Raw genomic sequence first — 25,544 nt, 5'->3', positions numbered from 1 at the left:
TGAATGCTTTCATAATTTAGGTAAAATGATGCCAGACCAGGAATTATAGTCAATTTATGCAAAATACTGCAGTTACTGGAATAAATTCCCCTCATCCTCCAACCAGGGCTCACACAGCTCACGTGAGATCAGTCTCTTAAAAACATAAAATTGATCCTTGTCACTCAGATAAGTGGCCATGCCTGCTTTGAAAACCACCACATGTGCAGAGAGCACTGCTCACAGCCTTTCAGAACAGATCTCACTACTTCAGAGAACTGTTGGCCCTTCTACCTTGTGGAAGCCAATCACTAGATGGCAATAGGACTTTGCTTTTAAGTGTAGCACCATCGAACTGCAGAGATGCCTTCACGAATGTGTACTGGCCAATATCACAGAAGTGTTTTACAATGCTTGTTTCTGTTTAGACAGAAATTGGCTGAATATTCATGGAGTTGCTGGAAAACAACAGGGGCAATCTGGGGATCCTTTACATGTTTTATAATAATTAGCTAACCTTCACATAATCTAACAGAATTCAATGTTGAAACTTACATGAGAAAACATTCTAATTCCCTCTCAAAGCTGAATAAAAGGCTCAACTATTTGTGATTCCCAGATGCTGATGCTAAAGGGTCACATTTACCAGGCTATCAGGTTTTAGCCAGCCAGGAGTAACTTAAGCCCAAATACCTTAATTCAGGCTTTGCTGAAAATATCTGACACTGCATGGTACAAATGTTTTTACCCCTCTGCAATCAGGATTAAACATTTAAGTTTTTCCAAAACTTCCCTCCTGAAATGGACATATATATATATAATATATATAAGTATATATGTAAGTATAGTAATATCTGCCAGCAGAATGTCTGTGATGAAGATATGTCAGACACCACCAACATCTAAAAAAGCCTGAAGTTGCCATACTTGTACTTTTGATATGTCCCATCCATGTTTTTACTAAGTATCTTATACAAAACAAGACATTACTCCTGGGGAGCTGGAGGCAATAAAAGGCTGACATTTGTTATTGACAAGAGCAATCAAAGGCTGAAGAAAGATTCAAAGATTCCGATTAAATTTAAGTTGTAAAACAAAGCTAATGTTACTAAATTCTTGTAAACTCAGAATGAAGGTTTTCAAGATATGAAGACTGAGCAAGTTCTTGATACTAAAGACTGCTTAAAATTGCATCCTACCATGACATAATTATTTGCTAAAAGTAAAATCAAAGCATTAAACAAAAAAGTGCTTTCTGCCTCTTGGCAATTTGTTTGCTTCTTGGCTCTAATAACAAAATTACTTACCCCCGCTGGCATATTCCATTACCAAATACAATGTCTTTTCAGTTTCAATGACTTCAAATAATTTCACTGGAAAAGAAAGCAACTTATTAATCAATTAGGTGGTTGCAGAAGTATTAATTTAATTCCATAGAGAATTCAGTTGGAAAACATTAATTTGCTTGCTGCTTGACAGTATCAGAATATTACTCTAGAGAAGCTTTTTCTCTCCAGTATCCCAAAATGGAAAATATAAATATTTGCTCAACTCCAAGGATCAACATTTCATCATGAAACAAGACTGTTGGCTATGAGGAAAAAGCAAGTAACTTATGCACAACTTCCTCAAATTTGAGTGTCAGCAATAGCCATTATTACACACTGTCCTGGAATACATGTTGACAAGTAAGTCAGCAAACTGATTGATAACAATACTATAACAGAGATGTTTCAACTAAAGCCTTACAATCCTGAACAATTTCTTGACCCGTTTCTTATTTTGGTATAGAATTATTTTGATGAGAAATTAAATTCAGTAAAAATCACTATTTTACTCAAAAGATGTGGACTTCTAAGCTATGTAAATACCAGTTTCATGCAAAAGGGTCAACATTTTTTGTTTTGTTAAACAGTTACGGCAGTGTATATTTTTTTTTACTGCTCCTTAACAGTGCATCAACCCCCTTGTGCAGGTCCTTCTTTTAAACGTATATATTACACAAAATAAACAAGGTACCTATATTTGGATGATTTAAGATCTTCATTATTCTTACTTCTCTAAAGAGCTGAAATAAACATAAAATATGAAATGTTAATGAAAGTAAAAGGCAGCAACTGTTCTTCCCAAAGCCTGAACAATGTGAAATACTTACCTAATTTTAAGAGTAAACATTACTATTAGCATTTCAACAAAGGTCATTAAATTAACCACTTACTGTGGGGAAAAGCTGAGTGCCTCCTTCTTATAGGCCAGCTACAAATCCCCCCCAAAACATGAAAACATCCTCAAAGTACCACAGGTAGCTCAGGAAACTGGTGATCTCAGCTTTGTGGTTCTCACACTTTGGGGCCCAAAAACCACTCTGAGCCTACAAAGCTCCTCGCAGGCCACTACACATCTCGTATGCTTTCATATCCTCACAGAAAAAGCTTGGTTTGAAAGTTCTACAAACCTCATGCTGAGAACCATTTGAAGAATACTATATTACACTACTGGTACAGATTCTTCAGCGCTTTGTTAAAGGTCTGCCTTCCACAGGATGCTACAGAAATGCTGTGGTGTATGACAGGAACTTGGAGGTGAAAAATCAACTGCTCATATAACAGAAACCATGCTGTTCAATGAGCAAGTTCTATGCATATATAAACAGTCATGCGAGGCTCCTCCTTGGGCCTTCAAGAGCACTCCTTCAAGATGCCTAAGGCACAGGAACATGTAGTTCAGGCCTTGGTAGCACAGCTTCTGTCATTGCCAGACATCCAGCCTCCCAGACTGCTGACCCAGTGCACAGACTGTGACAGCCAGTTCATGGGGCAAAACTCCAGTGGTCTTTTCCTGACCAAATAATCCCTGGTACAGAGAAGATATCACTATCTGAGGGTAAAACCTCAAAGGCATCAGCCTACTGCCACCCTCACCACCATGCACAGGCCTGCTGCCTGCCTTCATGCAAGTTAATCTGAATTGATGTATATGGTCAAAGCATGAATTTTACAGGAAATTTACAGGAAAATCTTGTCAAAACCAGAACTCCCTCCAAAACTCCATAAGCCTTCTGCTGCAGCTCCCTTATCTACACCAGCACATCCATTCTAGCAGAAGGGATGGGGGCAGGATGGATGCCAGAGGAGTACAACTGCCTCTTTTGGGCTGCAGCATGGATTTAGATCAACAGTGTTGTGTTCACAGACCACATACTGGTTCTGCAAGGCTTCTTTCCCCAAACCCTGACATCAATAGTCATGTGAAGGGGGCCTTGCTTGAGTAGTTACTCCCACAGAGATCAACTCTGCCTATCAGTCAGAGTACTCTCTGTCCTCCTGAGGTGGGACATGCAACTGCATTTAACACATACCAAATGAAAGCCAAACTTATTGCTGATCAGCTGTTAATTATTTTCACCTTTGAAAATTCTCTTCTGCAAAAACCAATTTTAAGAGGCACAATAAACACAGTGCAATATTAAGAATGCCACAGGTGTTGTTATTGCAATATAAAATGTTTTAAAGATGCTTGTTAATAGTAGATGAAATAATAGGGATAAATAAGTCCCATTTCTTCTCCCAGAGAAGACTATAAAGATAAAAAAACATTACAAAAAACCTCCAAGTGCAAATACTGCTGTATTCAGATTCCTTCAATTCTCTACAGCCACTGTTAAAACAAACAGCAACAAATAAAACCTACAAAGAATGACCTTTTTTAGGCAGCATGTTACACAGTAGCCATGCGCATAACAGCTCTCCCTCTATAGTTCCCATCATGCCAGCCCAGGACTCCAGATGTCTGACATTCTTAAGCCTTGATTATTTTCTAACAGCACGCTTCAAAATGAGGGAGTAACTGAGTGGCTTTATTATAAATCTACACCAGCATCTACAGGAACACTAGTAACATAGCAGATCACACTGAACCTAATGTAAAGAGAACAAAGCAGAAAGTACAGACTCCATGGGAGTGCAGACAAGGGAGAAAAAGAAAGCATTTTCTAAAGCAAGAGGTAACAGCATCGCTGCTAACAGTGAGAAAGCAGAAAGTGATGCTATTAAGATTCACCTTCAGGGTTACATTTCATGTGAAAGGAAGATATTAGATATGTCTACATTTATTACTAAGGACTCAAGAAATTTGTGTAGTTACTCAATAGATACTAAATAAATAAAGGCAAAACAAACAAAACAAAGAACAACCAAAGAACCAAAAAAATAAAACAAAATCCTTCCATCTTTGTGTCTTTTTCATACAACAAACTATTGGACCGGAGAGCACTCTTAACCTTTTTCTGCTTTCTGACGACTCTTGTCAAGGCTGCCCTTTTGGTAGCAATCTTCATCAAACTGCCCCAAAAGCTTTGCCCTCAATTCTACAGCCACAGCTGTGAATAGTTTGCTAACTGAGCACCAAAATACAACAGAACTGTTTTCAAGTGGTTTTAGTTATCATATAATCATTATCCAGGTCGGTGCCTGACACTCTGCTAGACGACAACACAAAATCTATTGGGTCACAATAGGCAACACAGAAAAATAAAGATGAGACTAACATTCACAGCGTCATCATGTAAACAAACACACTCATTAATCTAATCTTTTTATAAAGAAAGCTGACTTGGCTGGAGCTGGCTACTTCCTCCACTGCAGTTTGATAGTCTAATGCGATAAAGCCAGGCTACATTTAGAGCTATTCTAAATATATCATTCGTCTACAAGACTAATACTCTCTGCTTTACTCACCCAACTGAAGCCTATCAAAAAAGTAACTTCTACATATGAGCCATTTGTAGAAGTGGGTGACTGGAAACGAGCTTTTGAAAAATGGTTATTTTTGTCTTAGGGAAAATTCAAGATAGAAATGGTTAAGAATAGGATACAAACTACACCAGATGCTTTCTTATAATTTTAGTTATATAAATGCACTTCAGATTGTGTTCCATAAACAGTTTAAATGTTACGTTTGGAATTTTGACATGGACAGCAACCTCTACAGAGACTGACATTGTATGATCTTCTATGAGGAATAGAACATAAAACATGATATGGCTTTCACATTGTGCCGAAACCTTTCCTAGATTTAATTCCCCCACAATACAACATACATCAACATGTGATAAATGCAGTATTAATTACTGCCAGCCTTTCTAAAGCCCACGGCACAATTCATTAACAGCCATAATTGGCTGTTCCAGAAGGTGTTATATCATCAGAAGGGGTAACATTAGGGTTTTCTTAGTTTCGGGTACGCGTCACAATGCGACCATAAAGGCTGACTATCAGCTGCAAACACTGCTTATCAGTTTAATTTCTAATACAGAGATTAAAAACTACTCCCAACATGTTGAATAGCTCATTTTCCGTCAACAGGAGCTCTACAAATGTTTCCAGGGAAAGACAAACATCCTAAGTCTGCCAAACAAATGGCTTTCAGCTTTGTTGTGGTCTGGTCCTCTGACTGTAAGTTATGTTAGATACTGGGAAAGAATTTAATGCTGCCAGGGGACAAACAGCAAAAAGAAAATCAGCAACGGAAACACAGACACATACCGAGGAACAATCTTGAAGCAATTTTACTTGAACTTTATTATGCTGATACATCTAAAACAACACGGATTGAGGAAATTGGGAACCAGTTTTTAAGCCAACTCTTTGAATAAGCTGAAAGACAGATTACAAGTGTTCCTGCATTAGCTATTGCACGAGTTTCAGTAACAAAGGACTTCAAAAACACTGAAAAAAAGCTTGCTAAAAAGCAAGTCAGTACGCCAGTTAGATGCAGAGCCCATTTCCTGACCTCCTTCCCTCAAAGCAGGGAGGCTTTGCACAAGATGTTCTCCCTAGCCACATCAAGCTTTAACCATGTGTTAGGCTCCTCCTGATAACTGCTCTTTGAAACATACCCCCTATATAACTGGAAGCCTCAATCAGGAAGGTTTTATGCAGCACGAACCTGCACCAAACGAAGAACAACTTGAAAACAGACACAATAAACATTAAGAAACAAAAATTCTGTGCATTTTAAGCTCTCCTACCTCCCCTGTGCTTTTCAAAACACAGACAGACCCAAGGTCAGAAAGGACACAGTGCACATAAAAACTTATAGTTTAAAAGCTCTAAAAGGATTTTAGGAAAAAGGTCTGAACAGAAACATTTGGCTGAGGAGCCAAGTTCTAAAAGAGGAAAATGAGAAGTGATTTGGAGCTATTACGTGGGCTTGGTAAAAATAAAGATCTCGCATATAATGGCATTGCTAATTCTAAAGCAAACAGCATTTTTCTTTGGTCTAGAAGGAAGTGAGCTACTGTAGCATCAACACTTGTTTCCAATGAGACCGACAGACCGATATTCAGGGACTGGGTACAGGAGTACATTTTTGGAGAATAATGACTATGACTAACAGCAATAGCATGGGAAAAAAGCTCTAAGAATTCCCTTTTCTTTTAGGGCAGGGAAGTACCGACTACAGTTTCCTCTTTCCTAAGCAAAGGCGGCAGAGCCATAATTAGCTCCTGAGACAAGAGCTGGAGTAGCTGCTCGCTCCCCTGAAGAGCAGCACTGCTGAAAACTCAGAGCTGCAGCCACACACACCCACAGTGAGAACTGCTGCTCCGGGGGGTGAGGCACCCCCAGCAAGGGCAGCCCCTCCTGCATCTGAAGGATGGGTGTGGATGATGTAAAACTGGAATCTGCCTTAATCCCCTTGTTTCACCACCTGAGGATGAGCAGACACGCAGGCGGCGGCCTGTGCTCCACACCCCACCTCTTCTCAGCAAAGCCCTTCCCTCCCTACCGAACCTCTGTAATTCATCACTCCCTCTACAAGTGCCAGCCCAGAGGCACTTCCATCTCAGCTTGCCCTGAACCCATGGGTCATGCACACGTTTTGCTTCCAATGCACTGAGACTATGGCGCTGCTGACAGTGCCAGAGTGGGCGAAAGCTTTCAGGAAAGCTTTGACAAAGCAAAATCGATAAGTAATGCACTGTGTGCTTACTGTGCTAAGTAAGCACTCAACGTTAAGGAAATGACTTTCCACTTCTGAATGGAGAGCATGGACATACCTTGCTAAAACTTCACTGCTCATGTAAAAAATGAGATCAGTTAAAAAAGCCAACACACAGGCAATCCCAGTCTTCAAATCCCATCAGATTTATAAGTCTCCAGGTAACACTATTGGAAGGAGTAAGTCTTACTTTTTCCTTCCAGAAATGCTGCCTCTCTGCATTTCTCTGACCGTTCTCCTCACGCTCGCTGACCCCCTCCTGTTCTTATTGCAGCTTCTGTTTCTCTTCCAAGTAGTTAATTTTTTTCCAGGTATTCCAATTTGCACAGATCTGCAGCACAAATCCACTTCACTTAAATCGTCACGTTATCTCATTTGCATTTCATTTCCTTCCTGCTCAGCCACAAATTAATAACAACATCACTGAGAAGACTGCAACCATATTACCTACTTTGATCCCATCTGCAGGGGCGGTAGGGAGCAGTGACATCATTACTTGCTAAGAGGATGCTGCCTTCCTCCTGCAGGCTGTTCTTTCTCTCCCAAACAAACCACAGAATGCATGAACTTTTGTATTTTCAGAAGAACAATTTCAGCACACAATCCTTTTAGCATTGGCATAAAACCCAAACGTGTAGATTGCTCTTATTACATACTTTAACTTTATCTGCAGGTAAGTTCTGGGTATTCTCTCCTTTAAACTGAGATATTGCAAGGACTCAAATAAAAAGCCTTTGAGTGCAGTGCTCCAAAGGACAGAGTTAGAAAAGTCCTAGGTAAAGTGACATTTAAATGTACTTCCTGCAGGCACTCCAAAGCAGATTGGCTCACATGATGAAAGAGTAGGATTTATCACGACTTACTAAAATAGATAAGGCAATACAACTGTAACAGCACATTAAACACTTTAGGCTAAAAGGAAGAAACCAGAGTAGTCATTCTCTGAGCTATTCCTTAAAACTGTAGCACCTTTTCAGCTGAAAACTATGAAGGCATAGACGCTGCCTGGCCTTCATTTCAGAGGCAGTATTTTCAAGGCCAGCTGGGGAGGACAGGACAGAACACACTATTTGTAGGCTCAACAAAATGACCAGCACGAAGGAGACACAGGAGCATGACACCAAAGCACAGACGTTCTCACTTGTGGGAAAGGAAGCAGCTAACAGCGCCATTTTCTAAGTTCATAGCTCTGTAAGAGGTCATGTGTAAAACAGTACATGCATTCTGAACAACTGTTCAAAATGTATCGGTTACAAAACCAGCTATTAAATACAGTAGTCAGATGTGTGCAAGGTATACAATGCTTCACATTCTTCAGCACGGGCACTCAGGATTAATGGTAGGAGGTGGTGAAAGGAAACAAATTGCAATACAAATGGAAAGATGAAATGTGAAAACTTACCTTTTGTAGACTAGTTGGATTCAGCTGTGTTTTGTCAATTATCTTTATGGCAACCTAAAGGGAGAGTTCAGGATCAGTGTTTTCCGTATGATCAACTGTCACATTACAACTATATGGACAAATCCAGTAGCAAATTGAAAATAACACAAAAATACTTGAGTTTCTTTAGAAAATTATGTATCTGTATTCAATTTTAAGCTGAAAGCATTTGAAATTGATGACCGATGTATAATTTATTTCTACTTCCAACTATAAACAGGAGAGTAGAAAAAAAACCACACTGGTATTTTAATGTTATTAAGACAAGAGAAAGTCACTTAGTCTTTGACTTTACACTAAAATCATCACATGCATTACAGTGGAAATTCTGATACCAGACAGTACCCTGATAGAGAGCAGGGTGCCTACAGATGATATTTACACAACATAATCACGCTACACATTATGCAGAACTGACTGTGCATTGGCAATTTATGAAGATGCATCTAAAAGCAAAGCTTTCAGAGCAAATAGAAAATAACAGCACGAATTCTGCTAAAACTAGGTTCACCTTTGGAAATTCATTGCATATTTGTATCAGTTGGCTCCCTGATGGCTACTAAATGAAAAACCACTTCTTTGTCATCAAAAACCCATTGGCTGTACTGCAGCAATTTGGGAAAGTTCATCCCTTTTTTTGTCGTTCTCACCTTCTGGGTAAATACAGCATAGAAATGTTAAAAAGAACAAAATGAAAACTTCACAAAATAACCAAGAGAAATTCAGTACCATGGTAACTAGTCAGAGCCTGAAGATTTGAGACAATGAATAGGCAGAGATGAGCCTTAGTGCAATGCAATTTGGATAGAGACTGCATTAAAACAAGGAGGAGGAATCTTGCTAGATTTACGTGCCAATTGGTATTTTTCCCTTCTAAATTATAGGCTAAACATACCAGAAGAAACTCTGCAGAAGCCAAGGAGATGGTGCCTCTCACAGAGGCAAGATGCTGCAAGTCAGCTGATTATAATACTCTGCTGGTACAAAGAAAGGGCTCTCAGTTCCCCTTGAATTTTTGGCTCAAGTAGTAGACACTATGCCACAGCTCCTATTTCCCTGCATCACTCTGTGCCATCTTTGTAATCTCATCAACCTGGGATTGGCAACATATGGGATACAGAAAATCCTACACCAAAGCAGATTTGTTTCCCTGCATTCAAGTGCAAAAACACATGGGTGGTTATTATGATGGAGAGGGAAGAGGTGATCACAGCGTTCAAAGCCTGGGTGTGTCACAGAATTGCACGATACATGTGGTGCTTTCTGAAACTGAGATTCACGATTTATTTTGAGCCCTTCTAGATGCAAGATACTGCGAGATGTCACCAAGAAACTATTTAAGAATATTTCTGCTTTGAGAAATATCTCTGAAGGTATGTTACCAAAATTACAGATCACTGTTTCCTAAAGCAAAATTCCATCACAAACCTTGAGAAATCACTTTAAAAATACAAACAAAAGACATGCACATTAAGCAATAGGTATTTTTATATTAGCAGCTGAAGACAAAAAGATATTTATCTCTACCTTTATGCCTGTTGAACTCTTCTCATGCAGGTAACAGCTACTTACTTTCTGGAATCTCTTTAATTCAGACTGGATGTAGAGTGACTACCACCTTTCTGAACAGCAGAAGGTGTTACCTGAAACCCATCTGCCATCCCAAGTCTACCTATGCCACTGAATACAGCTGTTTCCTTAAATACATCCCAGTCAGGAGAAGCTGCATTTGCTTTCTGACCCCTGCTATACTGATCAATCTCTTAAAGACTTCAGCTTGTTTTAACCCACAAAGCACTGGGTTTCAGCAAAAAACAGTTCACCTCTCACCCTGTGTGTTGTTTCCAATCAAACCGAGAGGTCTGACACTGGCAAAAAGATTCAGCCCTGGAGATACAGGGATGGTACACACCTCAGTGTTCTGACAGGTAGACTCATAGGACTGTTCAGCACGCTAATTACAGCCTTCAAGGCAGGACTGAGAGAACTATCCACATGAACACTAGCAGTACAGGATGCCAACATGGACTATGAGAGCTTGAACTGCTCAGAGAACGGGGCAACTTCAGGCTTCTTGATAAGGTCCCCAAACCACAAACAAAGGGAGGCTGCCCTCCAGAATATTTCTCATGAGCTTGAAAAAGAAAATCCGGTTTTACTAAGCATAGTTAGTGAAGCATCAAATTGCCTTCTGAAGCAGAGACTTTGCTCTCTACACAAAGCAAGTCTGGAACAATTTCAAGCATTGTGTGCAACGGCCAAGGCTGGAAGAATGAAAGTTCACCTACACCATTATGTTGTTGCAGCAGCCATGATATTCTGTGAGATTATTAACAGAATTACAACTGTCTTTGCTTTCGCTATAGAAGACGATAACGTGCATTAAAACATCCCTCCTACATGGCTTGAACAAGGCACTTAAGGCAGTAAAAAAAAGCTGAAATATTAAGCAAAGCAACCAGACTGCATTCTGGTTATTTTCTCACTCTTCAGTTCTACTCTTTTTCCAAATGATGAGCAAAAAAGACAACGAACTCCTTGGAGTCAGACTTGGATCCTGAAAGAATTCTGTCCTAGTAGGAAACTTTAACTTCCTGGCTATCAGCTGAAACCTGCCCTTACCAAACAGAAGGGTCCATATGTTCTTGGCTCTCATTCCAACCACCTTGGAAACAGCAAAAGGTAGTTTTATCTTTTAGATTAATTTTGGCAAGTATGGAAAATTTGTCAGAGGAAATAATCTCTGATAATTTACAGCAGCAAATAAGTGGCTTAAAGCCAAAGATTTAACAAAAGCAGATTTACAATGAAGATTCTTGATTTCAAAAGGGCAGACAGACTACAGATTATAGTCTCCTAGACAGTGAATCTCAAAGGAGTACTTCTAAACACAAGCTCTAGTACAGAGAAGCTAACTCCCCCTCCTCACCTCCACAGGGAAAAAATGACATTCACTCCTTGGCAGAATTCAATCCCTGGGTTAAGCTGGTGTTCTGATCTCCCACAAAGGGCTGCTCATTTTTCCCTTCCCGTGATTTAAGGGTAGGTTCTCATCCTATACTTCCACAGATCCATTCTCAAGATGTAAATGGAAAAAGTCCTTAGATTTGCTTCCGGTGGAAATACGAAAGCTGTTATCTCAAAAAAGAAAACTCTAGGGAAGGATTCCAGATGTAAGATGAATAAATAGCCCAGAAGAATGCTTAAGCAAATACACCCACCTCACAAGAAATGACCAGAAAAGTGCAGACCTACTGCATGATTTAGGAGTTATTCAGTACAGAGATATATAAAAGGAATAGCTGTGAAGCAAAATGGAGCTGGAATAGCCACACAGGTAACAAGAAGACGACAAGTAGGGTTAAAATACAGCAAGGATGTGAGAGAGACAAAAACATGTTTAAGAGCAACTCCCAAAACTAAGTACTTTATTTTAGGTTTCAGTATATAAGGTGGAAAAAGGAACAGGAACAAAGACAGGACAGACAGCAGGAACGAGTGTGTAAAGCAGGAAGTCACAAATTCAGGAAGATGTGAGCTGTCTGGCTTAGACCATACCAAGAAAATGATTCCAGGACTAAGAGTGGTTTGAAGAATCACCTTTCTGATGTAGCAGCAGAGACTTATAGCACAAATGCAATATGGCAACACAGATTTAGAAATTGAGAAGGTTTTTTTAAGGGAAAAGTTCTTGAGCTCAAAACTTGCAAGGAAAAAGCACGGAAATGGAGAGAAGGGTTAAATGCAACACACCTCCCCACCTCTAATTGAGCCTGATGGAAATACACCATGTATGCCTACCTTGGTTACTGCAAAGCCTCACTTAGGAGGACAAACAAATTACTGTACTAAACAAACTGGAATGTGTGCAGGTCTATTAATTAGATAAACAACTCAGTGAAGACATTCTAGGTTGGAAGTAAATAAGAGTTTTATAAGGATTAGACCTGTGACCCATCCTGTTTAATACCTGCATCAGTGGCCTTTATCATTATGGCTTGACTTCCTGTGTTAAGTTTGCTGAAGGAATTAAGAGTCAGCGTCAAAGATGATGGAGAAGAGATGTAAAAAAAGCTTGGAGATGAGAATTAGCAATGAAAACAAAATTCAAAGTACAAGGTGCTAATGAAGATCACGACCAAACCAAACATTAATGTAACTGCTATGAACAAGGTAACTGTAATCTAAAGACAGATCCCATAACATCTGTAAGGGCAAGGGAAAATTAATGGCAGTGGGGAAACTGTTATCCAGTATGTTGGGAACAATTCTGGCCACGTACATCTAAAATCTGAAACCACTACCAATGCACTACAGTTTATCTGTAAGGAAGAGAAAGTTTTGCACATCACTCCTACAAAAAGAAAAAACTGTTTAAAATACCTTCAAGATCTTCTTGTGAAAGTAGCTTGTTTCCTTCAAAGGAATGCACTCCTTTAGGTAACCTGGACCAATGGCCACAGCCTTGGAAGTATTTAAGCTTTGAATTGACTGAACGGCATCTATTTCATGAGAGCTGCAGAAACTTAGTACCTAAATCTTTCCAAGTTTGGCCAAAGATTTTATGGCATCCCATGATTTGTTGAAATCTCAAACAATAACAGCACACAGCTGCGTGCAACTAAAAGAAACCATAGGTGCATTTTTGCAAAGCAGCGTGTCACAAAGGCTCCAAATAGGCTCTATGATACTTATCTCCAACACTCATATCTACAATAATAGCAAAGAAATACTAACCAAGTACACGTATTTCCTGTGTTAAGAACCAGTACAGAGAGAAGGAAATTTAAGGGGAAAGCAATTAACTGAAGACTTTTTCTAGAAAAGAATACTAACTTTAGCACCAGAAGGCAACTGCTGACCACCAGAACTGACAGCTTTGAAAACCAAACCAAAACAAATAATCCCTCTCAGCAGCTCTTGCAAAATGATGCCTCCTCAGCTCTTCCCAGCAATACTGGATTGGATTCCATATTAACTCAGAAAAATAAATTCCCCTGGAGTGTTACAGTCAACTACTTAGATTTCTTTAAGAATTCTTGCTTTAATCAATATTTAATTAATTACATAGGTTTGGAAAGAATAAGACAACAAGGAGTTTCACTCTCTTTTAGTATGTAGCATTGCTATTAATAAGATCAGCACCAAGATACACCTTGCTGTAGTGAGCAAACAGCAACATAACTTTCCAAACCAGAACCATCATTATGTTTAAGTCATTAATTATGTTACAGCGGCATGCAGAAACTAATTACGAGGCTGAGTTAGACACTACGATGAGATACGAGAGTTAAGTCTGTCTGCACCACGCAGCAGACCCACAGAACAAACTGGAACATCTTCCTAGGGCAGCCCAGAACTGCAGACACCAGCAGAGCTACTCAGAAACACATCGCTTTAACCAGAAAATGCTGTGTTGGCTACCCAGACCGAGCAGATAGCCATAATCAATGACGTGGATTCACCGCCTTCCCTGACTCCACTTCCAATACTGCCCTGAGCTGTTCTGGTTAGCAACACCAAGAAGCAGTTCTTCCCGGCAAGCTTATTTGATGACTGTACATCTAGCCTGTTTTCCAGGAATGGAGACTTTAGACAAGAATTCTGGTACCAAGCCCGAACATTAATTCACACACACACAGATTTGTAGAAAAGACAAATTTAAGAAGGTATTTGAAGATCAATAGAAATAAAAGCACATATTTTATTTTTAGGTTTTTCCCCCTACATCAGTGTCAATATCTCTAGTAAAAAGTTCACAGACTTGGATAATATTATTTTAAGAGATAATTCAAATGACAGCAATTCACTGTTGCTCACACCCATGCCACTTTACCTCTCTGCCTGTGAGGATGTGTCTTGCCAGCTTTACTTTTGCAAAATTCCCCTTTCCAATCGTTTTGAGGAGTCTGTAATTTCCAATGTGTGGTTGCTCATCTGCACAGGAAGCTATAGAATTCCTGCAACGAGCTCCTGAGCGCCCAGTTCGAGAGGAAACTTCCTGCCGTCCATCTCCATGGGACGTGTGCTGCAATGAAAACACACACACATAAAAATGAGAAATGAGGAAAAAAGAACATCGATGTTCAGACGGTTCAATACTACTGATAAAATAAAAATGCTTCTCCAAAAGGGTTTTTTCCTTCTTGTGCTGAGATGCCTGTTCCTACAAAACAGTCTGGAGAACCGTGGAAGTAATCTTAATATATAGAAACCTCAAATATTAATAGGTATAATTAATAATAATTAATAGTACTTTTTCATCTCCTGGCAAAGAGCTTGTTTCTAAAAGAGAAGATCCCCCTCATGTCCCTTAGTCCCCAGCTCATGCCTGCAGTCTATACACCATGCCCACCAATTAAAGTATTACTCAGATACACTCAGTAGGCTGCAGATGTGGAGCAAAGGCTCGGCTCCACCGAAGAGAACAGGCTAAATTTACTGCCATCCCAGAACTCCCACATTGTGCTCACTGTCTAGAGACATCCAGAGGAGGTTTAGGGCAAAAAGCAGAAGGTATTCTTAATTCTCCCCTCTCGAAAAGTTATGTTTTTCTGCTCTCTTTGCTCATTCTTCTGGCTGAAGCAATGGCATTCATCAAGAATTTAAAGCATTAGCCTCAATGAAATCTTTGCTATAACCCAAATACAAAGAAGCTCAATCTTCTCTTCAAAGAGCAATAAAAAAACTCAAGCATACAGGTCAACTTAGAGAACAGAACTTCGAGGTTCCTTCAGAACACAACCATAGAATGGTTCAGGTTGGAAGGGACCTTCAAGACCATCCAGTTCCAACCCACACAAGTGAGTATGCAGAGTATGCTGTCATTCTCTCTGTTTCAGCATCTCAGTATCAAATACACCTTTACTTACAATAACATAACTATCAGACATCTGTTACACCAACAGGCAATGAGGACTTGCAGCAATGTGCTCAGGTATCAGTTTAACACGTTGTTTGTGGCCTTTTCTACATAGCACCACCTTTAGAAAAGGGATCTTCAAACACATACCCCATGGGTAAATCTACTCTGCTTCTATTGGAGACATCTATCTTGTCATCCATTGGCAGAATGGAATAAGCTTTGTTTCATATATTTTATACTCCTTTGGGAGCTCGACAATAAGGATTAGGCTCACCATATTATAAATACAGAAAGCAGCACATACAAAAGCCTCCAAGGAAAGAACGTTCAATAAAGCATTTAGAAGTACATTTTCTTCTCAAGCGGTCTAAGCATGCTGTCCTGCTTCTTAAAGGAAAATGACATTTTCTGTATAACTGAAGTACATTTTCTGTAACATCATGGTGTTTATTTCCCAAATAATGCAGTAGCTTTCTCCATCCTTGAAGTCTGTATCACGTACAACAGTAAAAAGTTACCTCTATTTATCCCGCATTCCCTTCTGCTCTTTCCAACACTTGCCATGCTGTTTATTTCAGCCCCAAACGGCCCCATCTAGTTACCCATCCCTCCAGCTCCTCCCTGCATTAGTTGTAGCTCTTCTACTCTTGCTGAAACCCAACAGGGACAGCCGAAAACCTGGCAGACAGCAACACTCAGTCTGAAATCACTGCAGCAAAGGGATGAGGGAACATAACTGAAGAGCTAACAACCACAGTACAAGCACAAATGAAAAATAAAACACCCATGCTTGCAGGGCACTTGGCAAGTTCAGGCACTATTTAATAACCTGCTGTAACCTTGTGACCACATACTCTGGCACCTTACGTTCCTTGGTTTGTTAATCTGAGTGCAACAGCTGTGATCAAACTATTTTTAAAAAGTCATTTGTTTCATTTAAGAAGTACTAGTGATAGGGAGGCCGTATCAGCCCTCAGAGATTTATTGCAATAGGTACTATTAAAAAAGAAAAACAATAATAGCGGTGCATATAATGTTTAGTGTCAAACTGGCTTTGGCTTCTCTTTATGGCCTGGCCATTGTTACCAGATTTCTACTTCCAGTGCAGCACTTAATTACTCTGGTCACATAATCCATTTACTTTAGTAAGATACATACAGCCTCCCTTAGAGGGCTGCTGTAGGAATCATTAAAGACAAGGAAATGTTTCTTGTAGCTCTTTTCAGAGCACTCCAATTTTTCCAACACCTTTGGTGGTGTTCATGCTGACCCACACCACACCAACAGCTGCTGTAGCTGAACTAAACACAGAGATTGCAACAGCCAAAAGTAACCCCAGCTCTATGAATTACTGCTTCCCAGTCCCTTAACACACACAACTTTCACTCCTGGTTCCTCACAAGTGTTAGAAAAAAAAAAAAGCAGCAAGTGCTGATGCTAGATGTTAACACCATCCTAAACTGCCATCCCTTGCAACCAGGGACTGGGATGTCCTGTACAAGCCCATGAGGCTATTTCTTGGATGCATTAGAAGAAGGTTTGCTTCTACTTCCCATACAGCACTCCAGGAATACAGCTGCCCTACTTATGTGGCACTACACTGAGCCGATGTACCTCAGAAAGGGAAGTAAAGCAGAACTAATGAAGTGACAGCATTTCCACATCTGGGCACACGGTACAGGCACACACACACTGCCTGAGCTACCTGACCTACCTGAGGTGCAGTTCAGACATGGGCATCAGGTACAACGTATCCTCAAACCAGAGAACTTGTGTACAGACTATTCATACCTGATTTACTCACATTCTCCCACTCTGTATAAGCAGTATTAGGTAAAAGACAGATACATACATGTTCTATGTAATTCAGTAAAACACTTCAGTTAATAATTTTAAGAGCTTCCTGTGTTGAGGAACAACTTCTTGTGTCCTATCATTTTCTTCATGCTTTCCAGCTTTGCACTTAAAGGGGGAAATTAACAGCTGTGAACTTATTTGGAGGAGTGTTGATAACTTGAACATAATCTCCTTGTATGGAGGTTCGCATTTCCACCCTAACTCTGATGATTTCTTTTCACAAATATGACCTTTTTCAGTTGTGTTTTTGGAATATCAAGCTGTGTGTTCCTAAGCAGTTCAGTTCTCCCCAACTGACTTGCACAGAGCTCGTGTTCAGCTCCATAGAAATCTGTCCATTTACAGGAATACCTAATTTCAACCTTTACTTCATCTCACATCAGTAAATCTATCAGCAACTCCTTCTTCTGTCAAATACAGAATTATACTGAACAGAAGACAAGCTTTCTAAAAACTGCAGAAAACAGGTTTGCAGTTTCAACATGGATTCTTTCTATTTAATTATGGAAATGAAGGAGGAAGAGAACTTGGGAGCACACAGTACTAAAAGGTGCAAAGTCAGGAAGTGATAAAACTGATGCTCCCACTCAAATCATTTTCAAGAACCCACAGTAAGTAGATGGGAAGAAAAGCAAAATGGTGTAGGCAAAAAGAACAAACATAGATGGTCCAGGAACAGTTCACGTCAGGCATTGGATTGTAAAGCATTTGACTAAGCTGATTCCCAAGGCAGCTTCCTCAGCAGCTACTCTGATACAGCAAAAAGCATCACTGCAGTCTACCAGTCCCTATCTCCCCCTGAAGAAATAATGGTGCGGGGAAGCCTGCTGTCCTGCAAGTGGAGACCTGAAGGAAGGGGACGTTTATTACCTTAGCTGTTATCATGATTGCATGAAATGCTATGCAGAGATGTTACAGAGCTTCTTGGAGAGCTGTCAGACTCTGTCAAGAACTGTGACAGTCTCAGCAGATTCAGAGTTTGTAATTATAGCTACAAGTTACATTTAAAACCTAATCTTTGCATCGTTAATAACCTAAACATTCCGGCACACAATAAACATTTGAGACACTAAGAGTAAATCTCTTCATCTTGGTCACACAATATATTAACACGGGGGAATTTGTCACCCTCCACATCTTTCACAGCAGTAACTTACAGGAAAACATATCAGGACTTACATCACAGGCTTTCAAAACACCCTAATAGTTTAAGTTATATATCTGAAGCCTAACTCCCCTGCAACTTTTCCTACCGATATGTTGTACTTCACTTCACATTTATCATTAATACATATTGAAACGCACAGACTGCTGAGTACTACTCAGTGTAAGAGAAAAGAGGTTGGCCCTAAAAATATTCACAGAGGGAGTGTCTTATTGTGCAGATATACCCATGAAAAAGCAGAGTAAGGTATCCTGTGACTGCTTACAAAGGAATTCTGCCGGCAAGTCAAAACAAAGACCTCAGTTTCTAGTAACGACTAAGAGGTTTCGTGGCAAACACTTGGCCGCAATTATCTACATATAAATCAGTCCTCAATCTTCAAATCATTGATTATTATAAAATATCACATTATTTTCCCGTATTATATAATAGCAGCGAAGTATTTAATTCCCTTGCACCACTGGCCAGCACACAAAGCAGGACATGGAGTGGAATGGACTTTGTCAGGCCCCCCGTGCTGTGTGTATGTAAGCATAACTCATCACATATCTTTAAAAGGCAGTTTTTAAATTAGCTTGCAACATAATCAATCTTAAGGAACAACGGCCATGGCTTCCATCTCATGAAATTTTAAATGCTGTCTTACAAAGGCAAAAGCTTTCCAATGTGGCACTACAGTTAGCAACCCATGACAGCAGATTTATTCACTGAGCCATAGCCATTGCAGCTGCTGGGATGGAGTGGAACAACTGAGAGGGTCAGGACTCAGCGAGAAATAAAGAGACCTTCTGTAAATACGGAGTAGCTGGTAAAGGAGTGGAAATGCTAATTTGGATGCTTCTACTGTCAAAAGGTGGAGGACTCACCACACAGTTCTCGGCCTGCTGTGGTACTCATTTATTTATCTGGTATGACACTTGGGGTAAATGAATGGCCAGTTCAATTAGGTCACATCTGACAAACAACAGGTTTAAAGAGAACCTTAAGGGTAAACACAATCTTTGTCTACCTCTTGACACATATTGTCACTTCTTCCTACGTGTGTGAGTGAACAGGAAGAAAGGAGGGCAAAAAACAGCAGAGAGAGAGACCAAGGCGGCTGCAAACAGCCCAGCACAGCAACCACCTCCCAGCATGGGGAGCACGCAGGCAGGTGGCACAGATGCACGAGGGAACCCCCCAACACTTCACAAATATCGCTAATGAGGGGCTCACACTCAGTTATCAGACAGTAGCAGATTTTGGCCATAGCCAGCCTGTGCTAAAGGAATGTGACAGAGCTGGACACCACCACCCTAGAGAGGAGGGTGGGACAGAGCTGGCAGCCCACACTCCAGCCTTTGGCAAGGGACAGAGGCTGCCCTTCAGACACGCAGGTTCCAGCCTAGAGTCCTTCACCTCTCACCAGTACAGTCTGTGTTGATGCATTTGATACTGTTTGGGTCATACTCCATACAATGTATGAAAGAGAGAATTTGTAATTCCATGATTAGCGCTGAACAACAGCGGTGAAGAAATCCTGCTTATACAATCAAAACGATAAGTCTGGGGCCGGTCAGAAAAGCTTTTTAAAAGCTCTTTTGTTGCTTCACATTATCAAGATCTGACATTTACCATATCTTTCAAGCCAAAGTTTCTTTACTGCTGATTAAAACGGATATATTTATTGACATCAGCCTGGGGAACAGAAGCTGAAGAGCCAACCATATTCTAACCTTCATCAACAATACTGCCAACTAAGTCGTTTCCAGAATCATCATTGTCAGTAATTACACGCTAAACAAAAAAAAACCCTCGCAGTCTGTTTTCAAAGACCACACTGAGCTTGCAGATAGAGGATTGTGTTGAGGCTTTAACCCTGCAGGAACGAGTTTTATTTGAAAGTTAATTTCTGTTTATACGTACACGTACACACAGAGCTCAATGAGCTGCTGCTTTACAGGCCAAGAATTCTTACTAACCTGAGGGTTTCACTGGGGAGGCTGCATTATCACAGGTGTACTCAGCACCTTTCAGGCCTATGCCTTAATAACAGCAGGCTTTTACTTCCCATACACACTCCATGATTTTCAGAGGTTGATCTTCACATTAAGCAGAGCCAACCTCAATATGACACAAGCCAAAACCAAAGCCACCTCCATTTCTGATCTGGCTGCCATCAACAAGGCAGCAATACTTGGCGGAGGAGGAAGTTGCAGACGCATGCTATTTAAATATCACATGAAATGGAGATTAGAGAGACAAATGCCTCCACTCTCAGAATTCCTTAGGCTTTAAGTCACCTGTGATGTGTGGTCACTGGGGATCGTCTGCTCACATCAACAGAACGTTCCTCAACTAGAATTAAAACACGGCATCTGGCAGGTGAGTGAATTGGTAAGAAATCATAAGAGGAAACCTACCAAGTTCTGGATGTTAAAAACCAGAGCTGCTCTTTCTTTCAGTTTTCTTTCAGTAATTTCCATAGCCGTGTTCCGTTCTACAGACTGCTTCATCTAATAAGCCACACTGAGATGTACTAATAAATAAAACACAGGCACAGCAAGTCTCATTTTCTAACTAATTCTGCCATAAGGTCCCATGTTCTGTTTTTCTGAGCTACTAAAATGAGGTAGAAGACAAATAAAACGTGAGCTTGCAGAACAAGAACAATCTGAATGGTGCACCACTGCAGCCACTTGTTAAAAAGAAAAAGCAACCTTATTTCTTCTTAGCCTTTAGGCTGGCTTAAATCAAACAGAACCCAAATCCTAAGATGTGTTTCTAGCCTTTCCCATCTGAACTGGATGGCTCCCTTTGCTCCTTTGTCAGTATTCGCAGCCACACAGAATGGGAATAAACCCACTGTTTTAAAGGATTCATTTCAGTCAGATCACAGAGCCGACCAGACTTGTTGTACAGCTCCGTAATTATCAGCGCCAACACAAACCATGGGTAGGAAGAGGCAGCCAAGGCCGATTCCTGCAGCAGCATTACACCAGTGGAACTGACAGCGATGAGATGATACAGCACAGGTTGTTTAGCAGGGCTGAAGCATCAACTGTCCCCTTTTGACTGCAATACTACACAGCCTAATTGGGTATTATTATCTTTTTGAGTACAACCACCACGGTATCAGGCTATCAGGTATTCCAGGCACTAAGAAATGGACAGAAACCATGCTGTAAATAACAAAAATAAAGCAGAAACAGAATAAAAACACAACCCAGATGAACTGATAAAACATACTTCATTGGCAGGTACTCTTCACCTGATTTAACTCAAAACAGAACTTTTATACTGGTGAAAAATAGGGAGAGAACGTAGCTATCCCTGTAGATAACAATCCACAACTGTGGGCCATGGGCATGCTGCACTCCTCATCCCCTCCTTAAAACAACACACCACGGAGGAAAGCATTCTGATTATGGATCTATTCGTCATAGGAGAAGTCTGATAAATAATATATATAGAATAATGCCAGCCTGTCTATTGTCTGCAAATGCTTTAATGCATTTCATAGCTAACTGGTAATAATAAATCAAGAGGTAGCACTAAGCTCCAAAGCATCTTCAAGTTTTGAATCTATTCTCAACTTTCACCAACTCTTTTTTAAATGAAAAATTCAATGGGCCACTTTTGCTGCACAGAATCCTTTTGTATAGGCTCGTCCAAGCACAGTTGCCATCACACTGGCATTCTTCAATAGCAAATTTTTCACATTAGGCACAGTCATGGAGATAAGAGTATATTTTAGTCTCGCTTTTACTCAAATTACTTACATTTGGAATTCAGAACGGTCTGCAGCGCTGACATTACCATCTCTCCCCCTCAGAAACACAGCCGTGTAACTAACACAGAGCTTCAAATTAAATTCGCTAGTCTAAAACTTTGCAATTTCATGCTCTTAAAAAAAAATTAAGCCAACCTTCCATACCACCTGCATTTCCTTCTTTCTATCTACAGTTCCCTCCTTCACATCTTGCCATTCCCTGGGGATTTTTATGAGTATTTGTCCTATTCTCCATGATCTCTCTCCTCCTGCTCTAATTTCTTTGTCCCTGGTTGTCCTCCATCCTGCCATATGCACAACCCTCTGTGTCTTCTCTATTCCATCCTTTTTCACTGTTTCCACTCTCTTTGCCCCTCCGCGCATCTCCCCTCATCACTAATAAAACATGTTTGCTCATCCATCTGTCCCTAAAGGTCCTTATTCTGTACTGACCTTTACTCCCAGATTTGGATGAAGGTTTCTGCTGCTTCTCTTACACTCAGGACACAGTTCTGCAGATGGCAGAAGGGGAGTCAATTCTGAGATCCCCTCCTTCACTCGTGCCCCCTAAGCAGCTAGCAGTCACTGCCACCACCAGCGAGGAGCCGTTCCACCTTTGTGGTGAGCAGCAGGCTCGTTTGCAGGCAAGCAGCCAGCTCCCAACTGCCCAAGTGTGAAGTTCCTATGATCACAGATCATCTGGAATGCCTTTCCTCTCAACACCAGGTGACTCCTGGCCAAATTCTTTAATCTCAGAGGCGGTTACAGCTTGATGGCTGCCAGTGGCTTTGAGGGGAAAGTCACTGTGACAACATTTCCACTTGAGCAGTACACACAAAGCACCTGGGTAAGAAGTGGTATCCACCGCCTTCAAAGAAAAACATCAAGTGCTGACAATTAAACCTTGTCTATTTCACAGGAACTGCCAAGTGCTGAACGTGGTTAACTGCAAGTATAGACAACGATAATTTACGTGCACCATCATTCTGGAGGCTAACTCCATGTTCAAAACTGCAAGTATAGGCAAGGATCAAGGATGATCGGCTCACTTAAACCACATTCAACACCAGCCAAGGCATTCTCAGCAGTGGTAATCTTCCAAACAGCATTCAGAGGGTCCACGCCATGCCCCAAAGGCTGGCTGAACACATTGGCACTTCTTAAGCCATCTGAACTTCAAAGAGTCCCATGAATCTGAACTAACTTCTCTTCAGTGGAAGAAAATCGAGGGTTCCATTCACCTGTGAAAACAGCATTCAGCTTCAGGCTGGAAGAACTATTAGTTGACACATCAAAAATGCTACATTTTGCATTTAAAAATAAAACAGTGCATTTTGTATCCATTTCCAGCCCAATGGGTAACTCACCCAGACTAAACCTGGACTGACATGTTAAAAAGGCAAAACAAAAAGGCATTTTGGTGAAGCTGTAGACCACCAGCAGTCAGAACATCAGAGATGGCTTCTCTACTGCAGCACTGTACTGTGGGATGAGTGCAATGGATCTGGAGATTACTCAGGTTGATTGCTTCCTGCCAGCATCACTACCTACAGGTGTTTCTGTGGTCACCAGCCAAAGCATGGCAGCTGAAAGATACACCTTAATCAAAACCTAAGGCGATCCATCTGCAAGCCAGACAACCCCTGTATGTTAAATTATGGAGATTACTGAAGAGAAGTGTCAGACCAACATTCTGAAGTGAGAACAAGGTGCCTTAAGTGGAAGATATGTAAAGCCCAACTTCAAGTGCTAAAACACTCAGCTTGTGAATAATGCATTTCATCAAGCACATGCTAAGTCTTCCCACTATTAAGCTATCCATAGCCGGGTTGGAGTTAACCACACTGGAGGACCTTATCTAAGCAGCACCTAAAAGGATTTACTGGAAGGCCTTCATGCATACACTGGATCTCAAAAGCCTCAGTCAGGTTTACCTATAGACAAAACAATTATCTGAATAAACTTTGTCTTTTTGTCTTTTCTGCATCACCTCTCCCCACGGCATAGGAAGAGCCACATAGCACTTTAATTATTTTCTTCCACGAGGCAGGAAGCGCAGTGAGATTTTACAACCAAATCTGCTTGGTTGGCTTTTTGTTTCAGCGCAGCCCTTAGCCTGCAGGTTGCATCTGGTGCTAAAACAAATAAAGATCACACAAGTTAGAAGTGCCTATTATGTCAATAAAACCCAAATCCCTCGTAATGCAGTAATTGTTCCACGCAGCGTGTTTTCCAGTGCTTTGTCTGGTCTTGTTTGAAACAATGGGGCAACCATCACCTTCCTTGGACTATTTATGGGCTGAACAATCCAACAGTTTTTCCTGATCCGTAACCAAAGTTTCCACCTTTTATGTCGGACACATACACAAGCCCTCACAAAAACCCTCCTCTGTCAAGTGAAGCATCTCATCTCTATAGAGCCCCTGAGAGCCTTTACAGAAAGCTCAATACCAAGTTCACCCATCGACTCATTTCAGTCTACAGTGACTGACAACTCCCATCTGCACAGCCTCTGCGTTTTCCCCCAGCAATAAAAAATGCTCAGCCAGGATTACCCCGGGATCAAGTAAGTTTTCACACACAGAAGAAACACAGCTCTTATTTGCAGAAAGGGAGGCTCCCATCCAGCTTCATTTTTGGCTGCCTGCTCATGCGGTACCACTTCTGTATTTTTTTCCCCCCCCTTTAGCCTGTGTAATCGTTAATACGGTGGCTCAACTCGATCATGTCAATAATACCTAAGGAAAAAAATAATTACAAAGGAACAGGCTCTCTGGATCGGGACTGCAATAAAACGGACCGTTTAATGCCATCGGCACAGGTGACAGAGCCCAAGAGCGCCGTGCAGAGCCCCGCACACCCAGCAGGGCCGAGGCCCATTATGTAGGTCACCTCGCCCACCCCTCCCGACGCCCAGTGTTTGCCATCTGCTCGCTCCGGGCTGGGATTCCTCCTCCCCGCCGCGTTAAGGACCCGAGCAACCCTCGATACGGCAGCACAGCCGAGCAGGCCGCTGTGTCCGCCGGGAGGCACCGAGCGCTCAGCGGGCTGGAAAGGAGAACGAGGATAAGGCAGCCCGGTTAGGAGGCGGCAGAGCTCAGGGCGCCGTCCCCCCGCCCTCGGTACTCACGTTCTCGGTGTCGCGCTCGTTCACCGTGGGCAATGGAGTCCGAGTGGACATTTTCCCTCTCTCGGGCACCAGCGCTGCCCGCTGCTCGCACACGCACTGTCACACCACCCCCGGGCCGGGCCGGGCCGCGCTTCTGCTGGGAGGCGTCGGTCGCAGGGAGCCACCATGAAGGACGAGGGGCCGGGGGGCGGCGTCGCTCCGTGTCCCCCCGCCTCCGCGGCCGCGTTAGATCCCCCCGAGGGAGCGGGGCGGCCTCTCGCCCTCCGCCCGCCGCGGGCTCATCCTACGCTCAGCCGGACCGGGCGGGGGGCTCAGCGGCGGCGCCTCATCGGGCGGGGACGGCGGGGGAAGGGGACG

General features: G+C 41.6%; 1 protein-coding gene across 3 annotated transcripts in view; it reads right to left on the bottom strand.

Annotated features, from left to right (window-relative positions):
- MARK3 (microtubule affinity regulating kinase 3) overlaps positions 1 to 25,302 on the bottom strand; it is a 56,130-nt gene extending 30,828 nt beyond the window's left edge. For all 3 annotated transcript variants that reach the window (XM_015865485.2, XM_015865486.2, XM_015865487.2), the window contains exons 1-5: positions 25,188 to 25,302; positions 14,256 to 14,447; positions 8,381 to 8,434; positions 1,999 to 2,047; positions 1,287 to 1,352 (exon numbers count right to left, since the gene is read on the bottom strand). In XM_015865485.2, the coding sequence (XP_015720971.1) occupies positions 1,287 to 1,352; positions 1,999 to 2,047; positions 8,381 to 8,434; positions 14,256 to 14,447; positions 25,188 to 25,238 (412 nt within the window). In that variant the 5' untranslated portion in view covers positions 25,239 to 25,302. The remainder of the gene's footprint in view (positions 1 to 1,286; positions 1,353 to 1,998; positions 2,048 to 8,380; positions 8,435 to 14,255; positions 14,448 to 25,187) is intronic.
- Between the last annotated feature and the right edge of the window lie 242 nt (positions 25,303 to 25,544).

This window comes from Coturnix japonica, chromosome 5, assembly GCF_001577835.2.
Source record: "Coturnix japonica isolate 7356 chromosome 5, Coturnix japonica 2.1, whole genome shotgun sequence".
Taxonomy (NCBI): Eukaryota; Metazoa; Chordata; class Aves; order Galliformes; family Phasianidae; genus Coturnix; species Coturnix japonica.
This window is presented reverse-complemented; position numbering and strand designations above follow the sequence as displayed.